Below are 20,028 nucleotides of genomic sequence, written 5' to 3' on the forward strand. Positions count from 1 at the left end.
ATGACAGCGTGTGTTGCACCAGTGACATCTTAATGTTCTCACAGGCTGATACAGTATCTGCTAAAACTCACTGTGTGTCTAATGATCAAACCAACAACACATAAGAGTGACATGAATAATTTACTTAATAACTCGTTCAGCTACTCTATGGCAGCATTAATCAAATAATGTCAAGTTTTTGTTGTTGTTGTTTTCCCACTGAGAAATTGTATCACATCTGAATAGAAATTGTGTTTTCATGACAAATCTCCAAGTTTATTTTGAACTTTGTCAAATACAATAACAAATGGAAGCCCTATCCACCCTAGATAAAGGAAAATGGGAATTGTGATTTTATATCTCACAAATGTGAACTTAATTGTGTAATCAAATCGTGCAATTCAGACTATTTCTCATTATTTTGGACTATATCTTGTCATTTCAGCTTTCTTGTAATTACAAGTTCATATCTCGTGAAGTGACTTTACATTTTTCATTGTGACTTTATTTTGCACAATTGTGGCTTTATTTCAAATGCCACAGTTTGACTTTGTATACTGCAGCTTAGAGTTTGTCTCACAATGCAACTTGGTTTCTCATAATTTTATATCTCACAATTGACTTTACATGTTGTTATTGCAACTATTGCAGGTTTCTTCTAATTATGAATTCATACCTCAAAATGGGACTTCAAAACCATGTAATGGAGAGATTAGATCTAACAATTCCATCTTTAAATATTGCAACTGAGAGGTTATATCACACTAGTGCAGCTTGTTTTTTTTTTAAATGTATTTATTTATTTTTTTTTACGACTTTTTGCAATCTCTTATAATTTAGCATTTTCTTTAAATATATTGTGGCTATATCTTCCAATTGCAGTGTTAGTGTAATTGCGGCTTCCAAATCAGCACGTGAAATACCTGAGTGATTAATGCCATAATCTTCATTTTTGAGTGAACTATTACTATAAAAGTATAAGATTATGTCATTATATCTGCTGAGCCTGATATTCTGATTGAGGGGAGTGAGCCGTAGGCATTTGCTGTAGGGTGGAAGGGAAAGGGGAATGGGTCTTGTAGGACAACTTCAGATTGTACCCACCTACAGGCGATGACTTTCTGAAAGACTGAGAGGGATGGGGAGGAAGAGGAGGTCAACTGTGTCCTTTACTGAACTGTCTCTAACTGCAAATCAATGAGTGTTTATATGAATGTCAGATCTAAACCTCATTCACAATTTAAGATCATATTATGAAGTCTAATGTGATTCATTTAGAGAGCATCTGCTATGACTGAATATGCAAGATTGCATCCTGATCTCACAAATGAGCTGTAAGCATATTTAAGTAAAAGGTTCTGTACAGCCACATCATTAAACGATATTGCACATTTCTTTGTTCCAGTTTTGCAACTTTAATCAGCTGGTGTCAAGCTAATTTTTAGTGGATGACTGGATGTATGAAGTCAGTTTCTTCCCAATGCACAAAGGTGTCCTAGAGGAATAACCACATGTGTAGGAAATCACATTAACTAAGGCCATGCTCCACGAATGTTTCACAAGCAGAAAGTGTTCAAATACATTTTTCATTTTAAACAGTATTCCTACTTTTATTATTTGAAACCTTTTTAATTGAAAGCATTAAAAAGGTGTTTGTGCTACAAATAAGATTATACAGTAGCACCCACATCAACAGCTAAACAGTTACCAGCAACATTTGGGCTGTTTTCAGTTGCAGAGACAAATGGAGCATTATGAAAGTCTGATTGAAACAATAAAAGCTTTACAATGAGTTTTAAAATTCTACAACAGATGCAATAAAGCTAATATTCACACATAAAAACCAACCAGTAAAGCTGATGACCCCAGAAACTAAAGCAAGTGTGTGCAGTGTAATAAAAGAATATGTTAAACCAATGCCCTTGTGCCTTTTTGGTGAGAATGAGAGGCTTTGGAGGCAGTGTAGAAGTCAGCAATTAGACCTCTTTATATATTAAAGTAATATTGCATGATATCAATATAGTAATATAATACTTTGATTTTCTATAAAGCTTTTTTACATTTTGGATATTTTAAAATTTTGTATTACTTATATTTTATGCAACTATAGTGCCACTAAGGTGTTATTTAAAGTGTTCTATTCTATTCTATTCTATTCATTACATACTTAATGAATGTGTCACAATCATGAACTTTTAGTTTGGTTTCTTCCCTCATGTTTCCCTTCTCTGTCTGATTGTGTCATTCTGTTCACCTGTGTTAATTATCCTCGTTTGGTCTGTGTATTTAAGTTGCTCCAGTTTTGTTTGTTCTTTGTCGGGTCTTGAACATCAACACTTTGTGTGTGACCAACCTGCCCTGTCTGGATTATACCTGTCTGTAGATTAGCCTGTGTGTTTGATATCTCATCAGCCTGTCTGTTGTTTGACACAGTAGTGTGACAAAATGTGAAATATTAGATTTCATTCATTACTAATTTTATTTATGTTTGCTTTAATGTTTATTTGCTACTCTATATTTTTTATCCATAAAACATTTTGTGAAACCAAGGACACAATACTTGACCTTGCTGATGCTAATGTTTCTAATCTTAAAATAAATACATAAGGGAGTGAGGGAATGCACTCTTAAAACATACACTGTATGTTCGTGTTAGTCTTGAATGAAAAGCAGTTAATAGCATTTTAAACATTTTACACTCATCAGCCATAATTAACTACATCTTGAAATCTATTTTAAACAGGAGTATCATGAAATCTGCAATTTGCACACATATATTTATCTAAAGTTGATTGATTTGAGATGATGTACCATTTGCACTGCTGTTTCCCGCAGTCTCGCTTGAAAGCAGTTCCTTGACTGATTGTGTTTGCAGTCATCCAAAACACTGCCTGACTCTAAATAAAATATCCTGGATCGGCAAAACCTTTTAGCTGTATGCTCCGCTGATCAAGGAAAAATTGCTTTCACAAAAGAACACAATTGGTGTGTTTATCACCGAAATAACATGTAACAAGATGTACACATAGTTCACTTTTTGTTTTCAGATTTTTTTGTTGTTTCATAACCCTAATGCTTATGCATACTTATTAGCAGTGCAACAACTGAAATATTTAAAAGGAACCTTTATGTGTCTCTGCCTCAAACAGATGCATGCAAAGGGCTTTAAAGTTACAAGTTTCCCACTCGGCTGTAAGTCCATCTAAAGAATGTTAACAAAACATGCCTATGACAAGTGATGAATTGTGTGTCAGGCGTGATTTTCTTGAGTTTGTAGGTGTCAAGGTGGTAAGTTTTTCTCTTCCATTTCTGGCCTTTGGATCTCTTTCTCTCTTCAGCCCTTTAGATTCAGATGTGTATAGAGGTATGGAGTAAATGCTTCAAACAAGTATCTGATTTAATTCAGGGCCAAGGGGCCACAGTTTGAAGACTGTCTTTATGTGTTTGGCATTGGGGAGAGAGTTTGTGCTGAACAGTATTAACTGTATAAATGCTTCCCCTGGAGAAGAGAATATCTGTTAATAACATTTCCACTGGATTTCTTAACATCTGCGAAATGCAGCAATGCAGTTACCAATAATACAGCAAGTCTGGGGGAAATTGCTGGAAACTGCAGCACACCTGTGTTCATTGCATGATGCATTAACTGTCTGTTGCTATCATGGCTGAAAGCCATTGGAGCATTGGAGGCAGGGCCATTGTGTGGGGGAGGTGCTTAGGCAAAAAAAGTACCCCTTTTGTTATTATTTATGAAAAATAAAGTTACATACTGTAGACTGTCTTTTGATTACTCACCCTAATTAACACTGCAGAGCTGTTACCAATCAATTTATATTAATATTTACAAGATTCCGCTTTGCACTGCGGATGTGACACAAAGCTGTATCTCAAGTGACATTTGCACAGACATTTTATGCAGCTCAGATGTGAAATGAATGCATTTACAATTAAATGATGCTTTACATGAAACTAAAACTGTCAATAAGAGAATCAATCATTCAACCAATTGTTTCATCCATGAACAAAGCAAATGACTGTCTCTATGAAAGGGTCATTCAGTTGTTGATTAACTCAGTTTGTTAGAAAACCTTAAATCTCTCAAGAATAAAGTACACTCTTTATTGCTGGAAGACTTTGTTTGGAACTATTTTCAATGGCAAAATAGTGCAAAAGCAGACAAAATAGACAAACTGTAAAAAATGACTGTGATTTTTACAGTTAAAAAAAAGTGTATAAATGCTACTGTACAAACTTGTTAACAGTAATTTCCCGTAAAAGTTACAGGGAAAAAAAATGTCAACTGACGTTCCCAGAATTATCTGCATTGCATTTCAAATTGTGTCTGAATTTTTTTTTTTTTCATTGAAATAACTGTTTCTTCCAAAATAATGTCTTATCTGTAATGTTTATTAGGGTTGTATGTTACATATAATGTTGTAAAATTTATGTTTTAAGCATATTTCAGTTTAATGAGTCTCACCATGATGGTGTTTAGTGCTTTTGTGAATCACACTGTGCACCTTGTATGCATTTTATTGAAAGCTGCTTGTGATGGGCTTTAGTTATTCACATTTTTTTTCACAGTCTTTCTGCATTTGGTGATTATTGGTGTATTACAAAGGTACAAAACAGATTTCAGTACTACAACAGGTTGGCATAATAACATTATATCAGTTAATGAAATCACTGTATTAAACTGTACATTTAAAATAAACCCGTAAAACCTAAAACATTACCGTGTTTTTTACGGTATTTTGTTGTTTAACTATATTATGTAGAAAAAAAAAATTCTCACACAAAGAAAGTAATATATAAAATTTACGCTAGCAGCAGACTAGTACATTTATTAAAGCATCTGTGCAAGTGCCTGCTTGGAGGGGAAGATAATAATTAATTAAACATAGAAGATACATAACCTGTGGGTTAAATAAACAGTATGGTAAACAGCTGAAGTTGTCTAGTTGTGCTAACTAATTCTTTTTCTTTTCTTTTTTTTTTCATGTGTTAAAAATTATATGAATTAAATAGTGAAAAATCTAATCTTACAGATTCATAAAATTGGTACAAAATTTGTGTTACTTTTTTAACTGCATGTGTAGTATATACAGTATCTAATATAAAGACCATACGTGTGACATATGTGTGTATGTTTAAATGCAAATCTAAAATTAAAAATAATATTTTGTTTATGTGATTAAGATCATTACCAACTAATGGTTAACACACACACAAACACACACTCAAGTACAGTATGTACAATAATTTCAATATAAATTACAATCTAAATATTAATATGTGTGTGTGTGTGTGTGTGTGTGCAGATTTAAACAGCACCGAAATTCTCATAATCCACAAGTGATATACATTCCCTTGTGTGTGCATTTATTAAATATTGGCTTTATCATGCCATTTATTTCTATTTAATATTTACTAACATATTTAAATTAATTTATTTTTTTCCACCTAAAATCTGCACAGAAAATTTGGAAGAACTCAATCATAAATCTTCCAAATTGCAAGATGATAGCATCATGATATCTCTCTTTCCATCTAAAACAGCCTCAATATAGCACTCAATAGGATTCAAATGATATGTTTTGTCGAACACTATTGGCACAGAACCCCCCTGTGGTCAGCACTAATGCAGGCAGTGATGCAATAAAGCCGTAGAAAGTCCTCCACAGTTCCATCCGGCCGTGTAGAATTGTATCGATCAGAGCCACAATTAGGGAAGACTTGAAAAATAATGATTCCATTCTATACTTATGCATAGATATTACTCGGAGAGATGCTCGGAGATTGAATGGCTTTTTCGACCACTTCACGATACATGCCAGGCAATTAATGGCATCTTCTATTTCTCATTACAGTGGGTGTCAGCATCAACTGCACCCGGGGCTCAAGGGCAGTGCAGTCTCCTGAAACAAACACAGAGCTGCACCAGCTTTATGATGTGGACATGACACTGCCTCCATTATTTTTGGAGGAACAAAACGGAGTCTCAATTCCAGCACACTCTAAATGGCTTTGTTAGGATTACTCTGCATTTTCAGTTTTCTGAAACGTTTTGGATGCATTTGGTATCAATCTGATCATTTAAATACCATACAATTCAATTTCAGTCACGCTGCACTGCCGTGATTATATTGATCTTGTCAGCATTTGTACTGGGTACCAATGATAATTACAACTGATGGGAAGCCTTTGCGGTGTGTGTAGCATCAGCTCATAATGAGATTTGCGGTGTGCGTAGCATCAGCTCATAATGAGATTCTCTCCAGCCTAGTTTTGGGAGACGCTGGCCCTCCTCGCTGCTCACTTTGTGCTAGTGCTTTAATGTCTATTTGGATGCATTTGCATGTTTCCAAACTTCCAAAGGCTGTTGAGGGAGCTCTTCTATTCTCATTCCCATCACAATCAGCCAGTCAATTTCGAGCAGCCTCAAGACACTGTTTTACATCATAACGCGGCAGATTTGATTGGGACAAGCTGTAGCAAGAAGTGTCATTCAATGAAATGCTATATTGTCTTGAGTAAAGTTTGAGAAAAGAAATGTATCTTTTCAAAAGTCCATAAACAAGCCTCCCATTTAATCTTTCCTTCTATATTTAGTTCCTTCCCCAACAGACTATCTTTGATTGAAGTTGTGTGGTTGACAGCAGAACCCACATAGTCCTCTGAGTTCTGAGAAAGAAGAGCCACAAAGAGATGTCTGTGGGCCAGCAAATGGAGGAAATACTTTTAAACTCAACTTAAATCTCAACTTAATGGCATGAAATGTATTTAATTTTTGAACGATTCCAGGACTCTGGCCTTTCGGTGTAATTGTAAACAGCTTATCGAGGAGAACAATTCAGGGCAGCGTTTTTCATTTACTTCCTCCAATTCTGCAGTTGACCTTTAACCGTTCTAATTTTATTAAGAGGTTATTAACGCTTTCTCACCCCATGCTCAGGCAGACCGCAATGCATTTCAGCGCTCCAAAGAACTCAGGGAAAGCCTTTTCTGCATGATATCATTCTGTGATTTTATATTTTATTATACAGTACTTACATATATTACAAATGAATCTGTTTTAAGTGCAACAGCTGAATGCATTTGAATTACACAATTTTGTTTGCGGTGGAACATGTGCCAGTAAGTGATGTGTTCCTCACGATAAAGAAAAATGATTATTTATTTTTTTCATGAAGACTTTTAGAGAAGATCAGTTCACCACAGAAAAGCGTGCAATATCCAATCATGGATCCACTTGAATAACCCAGAAGGCGGAGATTCAGTCTGAAAGCACAAGTCGAGGATGAGTGGCTGGCATCTCGCTAATCCACCTAAAAGCCAACAGAGAGACATGTCAGTCACAATAAGAAGAGGTGCCACGAAGCAGAGACACACAACTTCCTTCACAGTATACTTCATTTATATCTCGCTCCTCCAGTGATTTAAGCATGATTTTAATCTGACAAGCATGTTTATTTTTTACATTTGAAAATGATAACATTTGACCATTTGATCATTTTTCGGAAAGAATGAAAAACCAAATAAATAAATAACTTGTTGTATGTGTACTTCAGTGCTGGCTCAGGAATGGCAGCAGGCCACCAGGTGTCATAAATTGGCCATTCATAATGCACATGGAGGTTTATGCAGTGTCAAGGGCAAACTAAAACCTTCCAGTCTCTGTGGCTTTCACTAGCAGCTGAAGTCTTTTCTTGTAGCTCAGTGGGTAAAGAATAAAACTGTTTTATTGCATTTTTGGATAAAATTGTTGGCACATGCATATATGCATCTGTTATATGTTTTCCAATGGTATTGCGCCATAACTCCTGCACAGGTCTACTTGCGATAGTTGCAATAGAACTGTAATTATAATGATCCATATTTGTTTCCATTTAAGATATTTTAATGTAGTTTAATGTTATTCTTGTGTATTTTGGATGTAACTAAATGTAAAATTTGTTGAACTATGTTCAAACTATGTTGAGTTTATTTAATGTAAATATTAATTAAATAATCATGTTAAAAAAAATTATAATAGCAATTTAAAAAAATTACATGTAATGTATGTAAATAACTACAGAATACTAAATTATCATTTAATAATGTGAAATATTATAAATGCAAAATTAACTGTTATTGCAATAGATTTGAAATAGATTTTATAGTTTTTTTTTTGTAATAATTGTTAAATATTTATTTTAATTTAAAATACTTTTTTGGTAACATTTGATAACAACGTATTTATTATATATGCCTTATTCATTTTAGTAAAACATTACAGATTGCATTTGCTATATTTGTTTAGAATTATGTTTGTTAGTTCTAAATAGTTTATAGGTTTTTTAAACATTAGCCAACAATGAGCACAACCTGTATACAGCATTACTTCTTATATGTAAACCTGTACATATACTATGGTTTCTCTTTGCATTAATAGCTGAATTTCTTAACATCAATTAATTCATTAGTTAACATGAACAATACCTTTTAAACAGATTGCAATGAGATCCTGCAATTCTCCTCATAAATCGCTTTACCTGTTAAATAATGTTAGTAAAGAGCCTATAGAAATTAGTAAAAGATCAAATAATGGTAAGTGCATAATACATTCTGTAATAATAATAAAAAAAAATGTTAGTAAGGAGCCCAAAATAATTAGAAACACATTAACTGATGCTGCAATTATTATTATTATTTTAAATTTTTTTCACCAAAATGCTCTATTGCTTTTAAGTGCTGTTCAATGTTTGTTCATGGAAACGAATGGTTTAAGTCATGTTAACACACTTCAAGAATGAGCAGACCTTGAATGTTAAGAAATCTATATGTACATAAAAAAATAAGATAATTAATGTTTTTAAAAAGTGTTATTTTATGTCAGTACACATTAACTAATGCACTGACAAATGTAAAAAAAAAAATAAAAAAAAAAAAAAATAGGTTTAGAAATGCATTAGTGTATTTAGTTAAAATGAACAACGATTAATGTTGTTAACCGATCTTGTTCATTGTTGGTTCAAGTTAGCAAATGCATTAAAGTTAATATATTTTTTCTTTTTTTGAAAGTACTGTATATTATGTTACAATATAAACATCTAAGTAAATAGAGGAACCATGCTGAATCAGTTTCCCCAAAAAGAGATACTAATGGAGAAAATGGCTGGATGTCAGTCTAGTAAATCTAAGGGTTTTCCATAAATTTGTCTAATAGTTTTGACAACAACAGCTGAGTGAATTAGTCATTTGCTTGCAACCTGCAAATTTGCAATCACAAAAAATTACTTTCTTCCATTTTCAGACACATTAATCTAAATCCATCTCCATATCCTGATAAATATCCTAGGTTTGCTTTCCAGGCATGAGCATATGAGAAAAAGCACAGTTATAAGAGCATAATAGTTTTTTTAATTCTGGGAAAGGTCAATAATAAATATGCAAAAGCCATTTCCAACATGCAATCTCGAAAAGAGACTTTAACAAAGCAGCCCTTGAATGACACTAATTAAACAGGCTGGATCGTGCTGCAGTGTGGACGGCTAATTGTTGTTGTCAGGCTGAGTGCAGGTGTGTCGCACGGCTCAGTCTGGACGCATTTGGCTTTGGCAGACAGTGAGACAGGCTTTTATTTTCATGCCTAATGAGAGGGTACAGGTGCTGAACAGTGTTAGCTGGCCACTGGCATTGTAATTCTCCCAAAGTTTCATTGAATCTCATTGTATGAGCCACACAGAGGTTGAATAGGGCACTAATTGCAAAATCGTATCAGAAATGTTCATCATTTCAACACATTTGAAATCAATATCATAGTACTGTTCCTATGATGCAATAACTAATTAGGTGTTATTATTAAATAACGTGATTTTTTTAATGCATTTATCTGTAAATAATTATTGGAAATAATAATATTTACATAATTATAACAGTTGCATTAACAACAATAGAAAATATAACAAAAAAATTCAATAATAATAATGATGATAACAATAATACAAAAGCAGCTGTTTCAGCTATTTTTACATGTTTTTGTAAAAAAAAATTGTGTTTAGCGTTTTTGAAATGTAAATAATATTTAATTTATAATAATAATAATAATAATAATAATAATAATAATAATAATAATAATAGTTTTGCTGTTGTTGCTGTTATCATTGTTGTGATTACAATGTTGTTTAATGTGATTTTTGTGTGCTTGGAATGTAGCCAAATGCAACATTTAATGTTTTTGTGTACTGAATGGTTTTGAATTATAAATTGTATATATTATAATTATTAGTGGTGGGCATAGATTATTAATTTTTTTTATCTAGATTAATCTCACTGTGATCTTGAAATTAATCTAGATTAATCTAGAATAAAATGGCTCATTCGAATTGCGTCACATATTTTTTAACGCACCCATGATAACGGATTCCAGTTGCGTTCCAGGAGCGTTGCGTCTGCAGCAGTGCAGCGATCGTTCACGTACCAAGTAGCAAACTACAAACGCGTCCTGTGTGAAAGCACATCGAGTCTGTGCTGTACCCCATACGTAACACTCATGGACTGCATACACACTGCAGACGGAGTATGTGTGAAATAGGCGTGATCAGGGCCGTAGCTGGGGTCAGCGGGTACCCGGTAAAGGTTGTACCAGTGGGCCCTGTTTGAAATTGTTTAATTTGTATGTTCGTTTATTTTTATTTATTTGTGCTATTTACACAATATTTAAGTTTTTTTTTTCAAGTTTGTAGGTGTCAAGGTACAGAAACCTATTAATTAAATGTAAAATAGCACTGGATTGTCCTCAATGTAAAAATTAAATATACAATCAAACCTACATTTATTCAGACACCTTCAACATTTCTTACATTTTTACAGTTTTGCTAATATATATATATATATATATATATATATATATATATATATTTTTTTTTTTTTTTTTTTTTTTTTTTCATTTTCATTTTCTTGGATTAACATTACAGCAGCCAGTAGCTAAATTAGGCGCGGTCACTTTAAGAGACGATGAACGCATCCAATATAATACACATCCCATTTTTTCCCCTCAACTGTTTACTTTCACTTGAGAAATAACTGACAGTTTTTTCAAGCATAATTTCCAAGGTGGATATTTTGACATATTTTGTATGTATTAGTCGGCACAAGAGCAAAAATAAACAAATTCGGTGTTCAAGCATTTTGAGACGCCTTTCTCTACGTGAGCCCTGAACACCAGAACACCACGAGTACTGAATTGGGCTCTTTCACATCTTTTTGTTTGTTCAAACTGCGATTTGTATTTGTTCGTTCAGGTGCAGGAGGGACTTCAAGGAGAACTTTGCAGAAGAGAGCTCGGTTCAGTGTCACTGTCCGTGATACGCGGCTCTCTCTCTCGTGCGCACCGAACACAGCGCGCGAGTAACCATCTAATCTGTTCAGCTTCCCCGCGTCTTGTTTTTGGATGCTTTAATGTTTAAATCGACAAGCGGTAAGGCTTAAAAAACATGTGAAAAATAAAAGTTTTCGTAACGATGCGCAGCAGTGGCCCGTCCACTGCCCTGAGCATCTTTTTAGGCTGACCTCAGCCAGTCAGTTATATAAAATATCAAGGTGAAAGTCATCATAGCTTGCTTAGTATAGACCCAGCTCCCAACCCAATACTTTGAGAATAGATTTTCTTATCGCCCGATAAGAGTCTGTTAATATATATATTTTATAAAAAATACTAACCATAGCATTTATTATTATTATTCATTTAGAATTATGTATTAAATTAAATGTAAATGAGACTTGGGAGGCCATGGCGATTATGGTTTCGAGGCCGCGGCTCCAACCACTGCCTTGGCCTCTATGGCTGGACCTGTACTGCAAAATACTTGGGAAAAATGATGGGAATGGACTCGGGCCTAGAGCGGACACTGGGCTTTACTGGGGTTCAAGAGCCCTCCCTGGGCTCATCGGGGATTCAGGAGCCCTCTCTGGGCTCGACAGGGATTCAGGAGCCTCTTCTGGGTTCCATGGGGAATCAGAAGCCCTCCCTGGGCTTGACGGGGAATCAGGAGCCACTCTGGGCTCAAAGGGGAATCAGGAGCCCTCTCTGGGCTTAACTGGAGTTCAGGAGCCTCTTCTGGGCTCAACGGGAGATCGGGAGCCTCTTCTGGGCATAACAGGAGATCGGGAGCCTCTTCTGGGCTTAACTTAGGAACAGGAGCCTCTTCTAGGCATAACCAGAGATTGGGAGTCTCTTCTAGGCTCAACGGGAGATCGGGAGCCTCTTCTGGGCATAACAGGAGTTTGGGATTCTCTTCTGGGCATAACTTAGGAACAGGAGCAGGGGAGACACAGGGGATTACAGGCTGGGTGGAACCAGCGAAGACACAGGAGATACAGGGCTTAAGGTCAGAGAGGAGATCTGGAGGTCTCTGGGAAGGGTTGAGGCAAAGGATGGAGTGGGCACTTTGGAGTGGTATGTGGATGGAGCTGGCTTATGGTGAGCTGGAGCACCAACATGCTTCTGGATGGGAGGAGGATTAGGATCCTCCAAATCAATTAAAAATTTGGAAACAGTTGGATCGAGGAAATAATTAATAAATTCTGCTACAGGTCTGCGACAATCGTCAGCAGTCAAAAAGAGAAATAGATCGTCATCTTTTAGTCCCATCAAAGAGTATGTATAATTAATTAATAATTATAGTAATTAATAGTGGAGTCGCTTCAAATCACCAGAGGAAACAGGCTGTTCTTGGTCGTTAGTGCTGTTTATGGTCGTTCGGTGATGGTAGGATATTCTGTAAGGGAGGTGGACTGGAGGCAGGGGTTGAGAGGAATACTGGAATTTATTAAGACCGGCAGAATATGACAGTGGGTTAGAGGTAGATGGATAGAGAATGAGAATCCTTGCATTCGGGTAATGCACTTGCCGGATGGGGTGACCAGAGTGGAAGATGGTGAGCACACACCTCGGCAATGGTGAGTTATATGAGGTGCTTGACCGAAGAAGCACTGGCGAGTAACTGGAGCCACAGGGAAGAGAAGGCAGATTGGGGAGAAGGTAAACACAAGAGGTAAGTATTAACGGGAGTCAACTCTAACAACTATGCAGAGGAATGTTCCGCTGATCAGTCACGAGATCCGACCGCGAGAGGGACTGAGTGAGTATTTATAGTGCAGGGGAATTGATGGGATGACGGTGAACAGGTGCTGGGGATTGGATGATAGGAAGGTGTACAGGTGCAGGAGATGAGTGAGGGAGTGCACAGTGGATGAAGAGCCTGACTGACTTGCTGTATGACAGTTTTATTGTTGTTAATATTTAAAGTTACATGTAAAGTAAATTTAAAAAGTATTAATTATTAAATTATTATATATATATATATATATATATATATATATATATATATATATATATATATATATATATATATATATATATATATATAACATTTTGAATTTTTAATTTAATTTTTAAAATACTGTGTGGTTTCACAATTTTGCTTCAGTTCACAGGTTCATTTAAGGCACGTGGCCATAATCTACACCTGCAAAACTGCCATGCTGTTGTTTTGGCTGAGAAAAAGCATAATTATTCATGGAGTTGAAACAACAGACAAAGTCTCAGGGGTCTTGCATATTTAAAGGCAGCCATGTAAAAGACACCCTCTATGCATTCAAAACTGTGCATATGCATACCGCATCTGTCCAATAAAGTCAAGAGTCATCAAACATTAATCTTAACAACACTTTGCAATATAAAAATTAATTTTGAGACATGAAAAATGGGTGCCTTACAAAACCTGAGGTGCAGATGTTAAAGCAGTGTATATTTTGGCCCCAGCACAAATTTATTTTATAATCTCCAGACTGAAACTCTTTCTCATTACAGATTCAAAGCACAAAGCAACACTCATTGTCATGGTGCCGCCATAGTAACCAGACACAAAATTTACTCCAAGGATCTCAAACACTGTACTTCCCTCAAGGCTAATGCCAATACACATTTATTCAGGAAAAAAAATAAATAAAGATAAACATAAATAAATAAACAATAAAAACAAGAGGAATGTATTGACCAACTGCCATGCACATTTTAGCTTCAAGCTCTGCAATAAAGGTCCAGCTTGAGTTGTGGATTTGTTTTCATTGAAAGGCAGAATAAATCCACTTTAAATTATCACAAGAGGTTTAGCTAAACTCCATGTACGGATTCAAATGTCAGTCATGTCTAACTGAACCTGAATCATGCCACTGCCTACAGTTTTATAGTACTGGTTTAACAGACAATATAGATATGTACACCACTACTGTCCAAAAGTCTGGGGTCAGACATTTTTGTCTGTATGTATGTATTCTTATATTTCATGAGAGCTACACATTCCAAAAAAAGTTGGAACAGGTAGAAATAAGAGGCCAGAAAAGTTAAATCTACATATAAGGAACAGCTGGAGGACCAATTTGCAACTTATTATGTCAATTGGCAACATGATCGGGTATAAAAAGAGCTTCTCAGAGTGGCAGTGCCTCTCAGAAGTCAAGATGGGCAGAGGATCACCAATTCCCCCAATGCTGCGGTGAAAAATAGTGGAGTTTCTCAAAGGAAAAACTGCAAAGAGTTTGAAGTTATCATCATCTACAGTGCAAAATATCATCCAAAGAAGGGTCAAGGCCAGAAAACCATACTGGATGCCATTGATCTTCGGGCCCTTAGACGGCACTGCATCACAACAATGGGAATCACAACATGGGCTCAGGAATACTTCCGGAAAACATTGTTGGTGAACACAATCCACCGTGCCATTCGCCGTTGCCGGCTAATACTCTATAGGCCATATCTAAACATGATCCAGAAGTGCAGCCATTTTCTCTGTGCCAAGGCTCATTTAAAATGGAAAAAGTGGAAAACTGTTCTGTGGTCAGACGAATCAAAATTAGAAATTTTTTTTTGGAAAACTGGGACGCCATGTCATCCGGACTAAAGAGGACAAGGACAACCCAAGATGTTATCAGCGCTCAGTTCAGAGTCCTTTATCTCTGATGGTATGGTGTTGCACATCTAGAAAGGCACCATCAACGCTGAAAGTTATATCCAAGTTCTAGAACTACGCAGTGTTAATTTCGTTGACGAAGACTATGACGAAAAATATTCGTCAACTAACCTTTTTCACGGACGAAAACTAAATAAAAACTAAATAAAAAGTCAGATATGATGACGAAAAACGTGACGAAATATAACTGACACTTTAGTCACCGAATAAAAATGAGACGAGAATATATGGGAGGGACGAATGGAGAAGAGATCCAATCAGAGCGAATCTTTGAGGGTAGGTTGATCTATGTAGAAGCAGCCGAGCCGAGCCGATTTTTATGGGGTCGTAAATGTATCACTGATTATTTTTGTAACTACTTATGTGTAATGCTATGTTTTAATATGAGCATTTATTAAAACTGAAATGTGTATTTTAAGAATACGTTTTATAACGTGCTCCGAGCATTCAACACATCAAGTTGGCTTCAGCCCCGTGATGCGGTAAAGTTGAACTGAGCAGCTGGTTACTCGCGCAACACTGAACCGAGCTCTCCTTCAGGACGTTTGCATCCTCCTGCACCCGAACGAACAAATACAAATCGCATTTTAAATAAACATAAGAAAAAGAGCGAAAAGTGAAAGCGCTCAATTCAGCAGCGCGGTGTTCTGGTGTTCAGGGAGCAAGCAGAGACGCGTCTCAAAGTCTTCTTGCTTTTGTACCGACAACAAATACATACTAAATATGTCGAAATACCCGTCTTGGAAAGTGTGTTCAAAAAAGTCTGTAGTTATGTCTTTAGTGAAAGTAAAGAGTTGGAAAGAAATCGGATGCGTATCTTTATAATGGATGCATTTGTCTCTTAAAGTGACCGTGCCTAATTTACTAGCTCTGCTGTCAGTGTCTTTAATGTATGAAAATGAAAGTAAATCAATCACTGCTCTTGATTGAATTACTTTGTAGTTTTAACAAGAATTTATCCAAAGTCAATCCAAAAATCTGATAGAATAGATTATATTGTTTTACTAGTGACTAAAAAATATATATATATATATTAGGGACCTGAGCATGTTTTGCTTAAGTGTTTCTTTCTTTAATTGCTAATGCAACCTTTTCACACCACAGACTGAACCAAATTAAGCATTGCATCGACATTATCAAGATGAATTTGTTGTTCTGACACAGTATAACCCTGAGTTATTGTCATATTTTATTACCAATTTCTAAACTACAGCAAATAAACTGTGATATTGTAAGAAACGTTGAAGGTGTCTGAATACATTTTGGTTTGTGTATTTTATTTTACAGTGAAGATTATGCAGTGCTATTTTAAATGAACAAAAACAAACTTAAAAAATGTAAACTTTGTGTAAATAGCACAAATAAAGAAATAGAATGAACATACAATACAAATATAATATAGGTGGTTGTCTATTTCAATAATACTGTACTTCATCTTGAAAGAACGTCATATGCATTGCATATCATTCAGGACGAATGCATATCTTTTTCAGAGCGCATGTATATTTTTCATGGAGAGCAGGCCTTATGTTTATTTTATAAATACCATTCCATAACAGACTGATGGAAACATTTAGTCAAGTCAACTAAGTTGACTTTGTTCTACTAAAAAAAAAACTAGACTAAGACTAAAAGACTGAAGACTAGACTAAGACTAAAACTCTTATGATATTTAGTCGACTAAAACTAGACTAAGACTAAAACATTTCAGATGACTGAAATGTGACTAAAACTAAATGGTGTGTTATTCAAAAGACTAAGACTAAGACTAAATCCGAATTTGCTGTCAAAATTAACACTGGAACTACGTATGCTCCCATTCAGACGTTGTCTCTTTCAGGGAAGACCTTGCATTTCCCCACACTACAATGCCAGAACACATACTGCATCAATTACAACATCATAGCTGCGTAGAAGGATCAAGGTACTGAAATGGTCAGCCTGCAGCCATAGAAAACATTTGGTGCATCATAAAGAGGAAGAAGCGACAAAGAAGACCTAAGACAGTTGAGCAACTAGAAGCCTGTATTAGACAAGAATGGGACAACATTCCTATTGCTAAACTTGAACAACGTGTCTCCTCAGTCTCCAGACATTTGCAAACTATTACAAAAAGATGATGCCACACAGTGGTAAACATGGCCTTGTTCCAACTTTTTTTGAGATGTGTTGATGCCATGAAATTTAAAATCAACCTATTTGTCCTTTAAAATTATTAAAAACAAATTTTTAAACATTTGATATGTCAGCTATGTTGCATTCTGAATAAAATATTGAAATTTGAAACTTCAACATCATTGCATTCTGATTATATTCACAATTTGTACAGTGTCCCAACTTTTTTGGAATCGGGTTTGTACAATAAAAATACATTTACACTTTACACACTTTATTGTGCAGCACAACTATTACCATCAACTAAGAAGAAGAGGGAAAAGAAGAAGAAAAATGATTCTTCCGCAGCAAATCAGCATATTAGAATGATTTCTGATGGATCATGTGACACTAATGAACGCTGAAAATTTACCATCACAGGAAATATTGCGGACTCCAAACTTTTGATCAATAGTGTATACACATTCTCAGGGAAGAGTTTTACATGGTGGTCAGGGGTGGCCCTGGCCCCCACAAAAATCCGGTTGGTTAAAGTTTGTCGTTGCAACGCTGAAGAACAGAAGGGCTTTTTCAGGTGACGAGTGGGCTTATCCCACTAAATGGAAGCAAGCTGATTATAGTCAGCCCTTCTCTAGTTATTTATTTTATTATTTAATACTCATTTAAGATGTAAATTGTAAACATGTATTTATTAGATTATTTTATTTAGTGCACTTGTTAATAGTGCACCATAGATTCAACTTTTTTTTTTTTTTTGCACCCCCATTTAAAATGCTCTCGACACACCTGCACATACTTGCACATCTGTGTGAATGAAGTGGGAAAATCTGTCCTTCTTGTGCCTCTCTAAAATATAAATGTGAGAAAAAAGGCTTTCTGTCACTTTTTACCTGGATAAGCATCAAAACATCTTCAGAAACTACTGAATTCTTAATGAGTTTTACCTCACAGTCTGTTTCATGGATGACAACCTCCATAAACATCTTGCCACGTTATTCACAGTTCACAGTTACAATCCTGCCACAAAAACACTTTCAAAAAATATTACTATGTGCTATTACTATGTACTATGTTAAGACAAGCTGCACTAACAGTGTTTGTGACATTGTTGATTGCTGTTGATTATCAAATAAAGTTTGTAAAAATTAACAAAATAATGTATCACAGTACAAAATTCAACCTTACAGTATAAAGTATATACAGGTGCATCTCAAAAATTAGAATATCATGGAAAAGTTTTGGCAGTTTTTTTTTTTTTTTTTTTTTTTTTTTTTTTTTAAAGCAAACTTTCTTACATTCTAGATTAATTGCACACAAACGGAAATATTTCAGATTTTTCATATTTTATTTTCAGTTAGAGTTTTTTGTTTCTCAAAAAATTAGAATATTTTCTCAAAGATCAAAAAAAAAAAAAAAAAGATTTACAAAACAGAAATGTTCAAGATCTCCAAAGCAGTTTAAATTATGCATTTAATAATTGGTTGGGGCTCCTTTTGCACAAATTACTGCTTCAGTGCGGCGTGGCATGGAGGCGATCAGCCTGTGGCACTTACTGAAACCCAGGTTGCTTTAATAGCGGCATTCAGCTCCTCTGTATTGTTTGTCAGATGTTACTTATCTTCCTCTTCACAATACTCTAAAATCTCCTAGTAGATGGTTGCATTGACTTTGGACTTGATAAAACACAATGGACCAACACCAGCAGACGTCACGGCAACCAAATCATCTCTGAATTCAGAAACTTCACAATGAACTTCAGGCAGCTTGGATTCTGTGCCTCTCCAGTCTTCCTCCAGACTCCAGACTTTGGTTTCCAAATGAAATGCTAAATTTACATTCATCTGAAAAGAGGACTTTAGACCATTGAGCAAAAGTCCAGGGCCCGGTTCCCCAAAACGTTCTTATCGCTAAGTAGTTCTTAACCTATCTCTTAACCTTATGGCACGATTCCCGACATGTTGGTACGCTAAGTATACCTTCTGTAAGTCACACTTTCGTAAGGTTGGTCCGGACCATTCGTAAGCTCTCTCTTAGCGTTGTTTGAGCTCAAGACGCTACTGTACAGCAGTCTTTAGAAATCAGCGCAGCGAAGTACAAGTCAAACTATGGTATGTTGACAATGTTGTGGCTCAACAATGATTTTATGTTATTTTTTAAGACTCATAATAAATTATGTTCGCAATGGATAAAGGCCTATTTATGAAGTTGACTTTATGTGGCATCAGAACTAATATGGTGGTAATTAGCCTAGGCTTTTTCGTAATGTAATTAAAGCGAATTGACAATCAATTTTTTTGATAATTAAAATCTGGCAAACAATTTGGCTCTAAATGGCTAAGATCTATAAATGGGTTAGCATGGTGGTGTCCAGTAAGCGGCCAACTATGGCAGCGATCCAATGTGTCATTGTATTGAATCAAAGACGGAGCCGGACGCAGAGCCGTTTAGTCCATGTCAATTTTGTTATTTGGCAAAACTTAAGCCCTTTTGACATTTTTCCTGGCGTGGCTTTATTAAAAAAAATTTCGCCTCCCAAGACAGCTCATTATGGTGCTGCTGGACCTTCTCAGACCTGCGCTTGCCAGGCTAACGTGGCGGAATTTAGCTCTGAGCCCTGAAGCCCAGCGCTACTTTTTTTTTACTTTCTTTTTTTTTTTTCTACAGAGAGATTCATCGAGGTCGTGGGAGAGGGCTACGACCTAATCAAGACCTCTGTGTGGAGGTGCGTCCACACTGTCACCAACGCCCTTCTGCGCCATGCCGGGGATTGCATCCAGGTGGATGGCACACTATCCCTATCGCCAATCCATCAGTGATTGATCAGGCGTACATATTGCGAAAGGGATACGCGGCCATAAACGTGCAGGTTATAGTGGACCATAGGGGTGTGATATCTGACCTCATGGCAAGGTCCAGCAAA

At 35.8% G+C, this 20,028-nt stretch overlaps 1 protein-coding gene across 1 annotated transcript in view; it reads right to left on the reverse strand.

Annotated features, from left to right (window-relative positions):
* Window positions 1-6,995: 6,995 nt before the first annotated feature.
* Window positions 6,996-20,028, reverse strand: part of zgc:174356 (proton-coupled folate transporter) — a 40,221-nt gene continuing 27,188 nt past the window's right edge. Inside the window, exon 7 of the mRNA XM_026229389.1 lies at window positions 6,996-7,307. Coding sequence (XP_026085174.1) covers window positions 7,256-7,307 — 52 coding nt within the window. The 3' untranslated portion in view covers window positions 6,996-7,255. The remainder of the gene's footprint in view (window positions 7,308-20,028) is intronic.

Source organism: Carassius auratus, chromosome 42 (genome assembly GCF_003368295.1).
Source record: "Carassius auratus strain Wakin chromosome 42, ASM336829v1, whole genome shotgun sequence".
NCBI lineage: Eukaryota > Metazoa > Chordata > Actinopteri > Cypriniformes > Cyprinidae > Carassius > Carassius auratus.